This window comes from Quercus suber, unplaced genomic scaffold (assembly GCF_002906115.3).
Source record: "Quercus suber isolate HL8 unplaced genomic scaffold, Cork oak 2.0 scaffold_328, whole genome shotgun sequence".
Classification (NCBI taxonomy): Eukaryota; Viridiplantae; Streptophyta; class Magnoliopsida; order Fagales; family Fagaceae; genus Quercus; species Quercus suber.
In genome coordinates this window covers 737,268-741,525 of record NW_027069781.1, presented here as the reverse complement: position 1 = coordinate 741,525, position 4,258 = coordinate 737,268, and the positions used below count along the sequence as shown (strand labels likewise).

At 35.7% G+C, this 4,258-nt stretch overlaps 1 protein-coding gene across 1 annotated transcript; it reads right to left on the bottom strand.

Annotated features, from left to right (window-relative positions):
• LOC112004979 (receptor-like protein EIX2) lies at positions 1 to 2,418 on the bottom strand. The gene has a single exon (XM_024037217.2). The coding sequence runs from the start codon at positions 2,416 to 2,418 to the stop codon at positions 1 to 3; it is 2,418 nt and encodes an 805-aa protein (XP_023892985.2).
• Positions 2,419 to 4,258: the final 1,840 nt, after the last annotated feature.

Here is a 4,258-nt window from a genome sequence, read left to right as displayed (position 1 = left end):
TTAATTTCTCTCGAACTTAATCTTCCTTATCAAAGGAACAACTTTAACCATAATGAAAACAGCAATCCTATCTTTCAAATTATCAAAGCCTCGAAAGTAAGCTTGTCTCCATGATGTTTTGACAATCAGTGTGCCACAAACTCCCCAAAATCCAACAATATAGCCAGCTACCATGCTAATGTAGAATGATAGCGACCCGAATTCCATTCCATCATTGTTATCTTCTCCATTGCCGCTGCCATTTGGAGTTGTTCTAGGATCAGTTTCATCCCCTAGACACTTCTTGGAAAGCGGAAGTCCGCAAAGCAAAGGGTTGCCTTGATAGATGGAAGGGTCAGTTAAGGTTTGAAGTTGATTCCCGAATGGAATTTTCCCAGACAAGTTGTTGAATGACAAATTCAAGTGACTCAAGAAAGTCAAAGAAGACAGGCTTTCAGGAATGGGACCAAAAAGTTGGTTTTTAGAGAGATCAAATGATTCCAAACTTTTTAAGTTCCCTATGTTTTTGGGAATTTTTCCTATCAGGTGATTCATTGAGAGATTTAGGATATTGAGTTTTAAAAGGTCTGTTATACTATCAGGTATTTCCCCTGATAGATTATTTCCTGAAAGGTCTAAAGAATGGACAAGATAAATTGTGTTTCTAAATAGATAGTCTCTTCCTTTATAAAATATTGCAATTTGTTCCAAGAAATTAGCAAATTTACTTTCACCATTTTTACTCAAGTTCCCTAAACATTGAGGGATTCCTCCTGACAAATCATTATGTGCAAGATCAAGGATGTGAAGGCTTGAAAGAAGACATAATTGTTGAGGTATGACTTCATCAAACAAGTTGGATCTTAGGCTTAACCTTGATAGATTTGATAAGCTTTCTCCTATCCATACTGGTATGTTTCCAAAGAATTTGTTCCCTCCAAGATCAAGGCTTATCAATTTTGTGCATTCTCTCAAGAAAGAAGGGAGCTCCCCCTCAAGGTGATTTTGTCCCAATGATAACCACTGTAGTGAACTCAAAAATTGCATTGAACTTGGAAGTTTACCGGATATATTGTTGTCTGATATGTCCAAAAAGTATAATGACTGCATATCATCCCAATGAGGAGGGAGTTCCCCAGACAAGCTATTATTTCTCAAAGCAAGAATTTCCAAGCTCTTAAGTATTCCAATAGAAGGTGGAATTCTACCGGTAATGAAATTTGAAGAGAGGACTAAGTGTAGTAAATTGGGCAATAGTTCACCTATGTTTTCAGGGACAGCTCCAGAAAACATATTTTCTTCAAGATATAAAACTTTCATAAATTTACTATGAAAAAGTGGGACTTGACCCTCGAAATTGTTGAATCTCAAATCCAAGTAATATGTAATAGAATAAGATTGATAGTATGGTACCTGTCCTCGAATTTGGTTCTGGTAAAGGCTCAAATAGCTGAGACTTGAGCTGGAATTCCAAAATCCTTGCGGAAGGGTATCAGAAATGCCAACATCAACGAGGCTAAGATATTTGAGCTCATTTTGAGTTTGAAGCCATGCTGGAAATTTGGGACCAATCTTCATGCGATTGAATACAATGTATGTCAAGCTGAAAGGAGGAACCCATTCATGTTTGACATTTAAAACCAATGACCATCTAGTGGAGATACCCAACTCTATAAATGTTAATTGTGTAAGATTTTGGAAATGAGCTTCAGTTAAGACACCTTCCCAAGAATTCCCTCCACCAAGAGCCAACTTTTCCAGCGTTGATAGTTTCCCCATGCTGTTTGGAATGCTTCCGTTCATTTTATTTGCGGTAAGGGCAAGTAATTGTAAGGAAGACATGTTCCCAATAGAATCTGGAATTGAACCCCAAAAAGAACAACTTGAAAGATCTAAGTTTTTCAAGTTCTTGAGTGCCCCCAGTGAGTAAGGCAAGTTGCCCCCAAGCAATTTGTTACCACTCAAATCCAGCAATTCAAGGCTGTTGTTGGAACATTGAGATAAACCATCTACAAACTGAGTTATCTCCCCACTTATGCCATTGGCCATCAGTCTAAAAGTTTGCAAGTTGCAAAGGTTGGCAAATGAGCTTGGTATCTCACCAGTAATATTGTTTACAGATAAAACCAATGTGCTCAAGTTGGTCAGATGTCCTAGACTAGCTGGTAACTGACCTTCAAAATTGTTCAGGCTTAGGTCCAGGTAACTCAAATGCGTTAAATTGAGTAGAGAAGGACTTATCTTACCCCCCAAGCACGACTTGCAATTGTAAGTTTCTCTCCGAAGTGGGTTGTAGAGATCAAGCTTGACAACATGTGATGTAGTGTTGTCACATCCAACACCTATCCATTTACAGCAATCTTCGCCAACCCATGAAGAGAGGCGATTTGATGGATCTGTGAGACTTTCTTTGAAGTTAAGAAGAGCATTTTTCTCCATCTGTGAGCATCTAAAAGTGAGGAGGTTGCTGGTGCATGAAGTGGGTTTAATAACTCCTAGGAAGGCAGGTCCCAGCACACACAAGAAAAGAACCTGACAGAGGAGATGAGAATTGGAGATGTAGATGTGGGTTCTACCCATTCTGCTTGTGAAGATACTAGGATCTCAAAGGTTCTTATTAGTTTGTTGTCTGTTTTGTGGGGGATTCTTGAGCTGTTATCTCAAATCAATATATAATGTAACCATAGTAATATGATCATATCACTTTGCAACAAGTCTAATGATATTTTCACATTTGAATTGCAATAAGTCCATTGATATTACTCCAGAATTACTGTGTCAGCACTCCGTTAAGCTACGTAGGACATAAATTAACGGACATAAACAGAAAGATGAAAAGTAAAACATTTTGCAAAGTTTAGGGACGATTTTTTTTTTTGAAAGTTTAGAGACGAAAAATGAGTTTTTGTGAAAATGTAAGGATGAAAATGATATTTTACCCATTAATTAATTATTCAGTGCATTATACAATTTTTGATAACTATGGACAAGAAACGGGTCAAATACGGATCGACATTTGCTTGCCCTAAAGGGTACCTATTGCACTAAATCCAAACCCCGCCTTTAAAAACGGGAGAGAGAGATAGTCTGGAACTAGAGTCAAGAATCTAGTTTGTGGCCCAGTGACACTTCTGTTGTTCTTAGTGTAGACTTTGAGTTTTCCTGACTTTTCAAATGTGGTGCCCTTACCATTTCCACCATTTGATTTGCATGAATTAAACAAGACTGAAGCAAACACAAACCATTCAAACTCCAAAAGAAAGACTTCATCCTCCAATTTGCAAACACAATTCACGGCCTAAAAACAACAAAATCGAAAAAGAATGTTGAGACTCTAGAAGCTTGATTGTTCTGCATGTTAGGTGAGAAGCAGACAACTCAGCTCACAACATTAAAGTCATGTTTATTATCAACAACAACATTTGAGGAGAAAAAGAGAGAATTTTATAGGAGAATTGAAATATCTATGAGGGGTTTGCACAAGCTGATAATTTCTTGAAACTCCAAGTTCATGTTAATCATGGCTGACTTAATATAGTTTGAGGTATAAGACGATAATTTTAAATAAGCAGAGAAATATCATTCAATATTATTGAGTTAATGTTCTATATTATAATTTTTTTTTTAGTCTTTAATATGACTAATCAATATATCAATATATATATATATATATAAAAGTAGAGACCTTATATAGGAGTGTATGAGGTCTTGCCAAGTGGCGCTTTAACTTTGCATTTAGCATTTTTTACCTCTTTCATTAAGTTTTTCTATATTAATATGTGCTATGATGGTCCCAAGCGTTTTCACTTTTTAGTTTTCTATTAAAAAGTGAGAATACACAATTTGACTGATTCGTCAATATTTCATACTTTTTTTTTCTTTTTTGATTAAGTTTCATACTTTTCTCACAACCCATAATTTTGAGAAAAGTTTGTGTTCTAGAAATTTTCTTAGCACAATCCTTCATATAGTCTCATTATTTTTTCAAAGAAGACATTTCTTTTGAAGAAATTTTTCAATGCAATCCTTCTATGTACAACTCTCTCTTCTCCCTTTCCCTTCCCTTACTTTTTCCTCCCTTACAACCAAATAGGATATTAGTTTCCAAATTTAGCTAATAAAAAAAAGTGTTTTGAGGATACTAATAAAAATAGTATGAATTTGGTAAGAATGAGGTGTAAAATTCATGTTTTACATCATCCAATAAGAGATGTCATATCAGCTTTTACTTAAAGCTCAGTACATCATACCACAATTAATAATATCTTAATAAACTCCC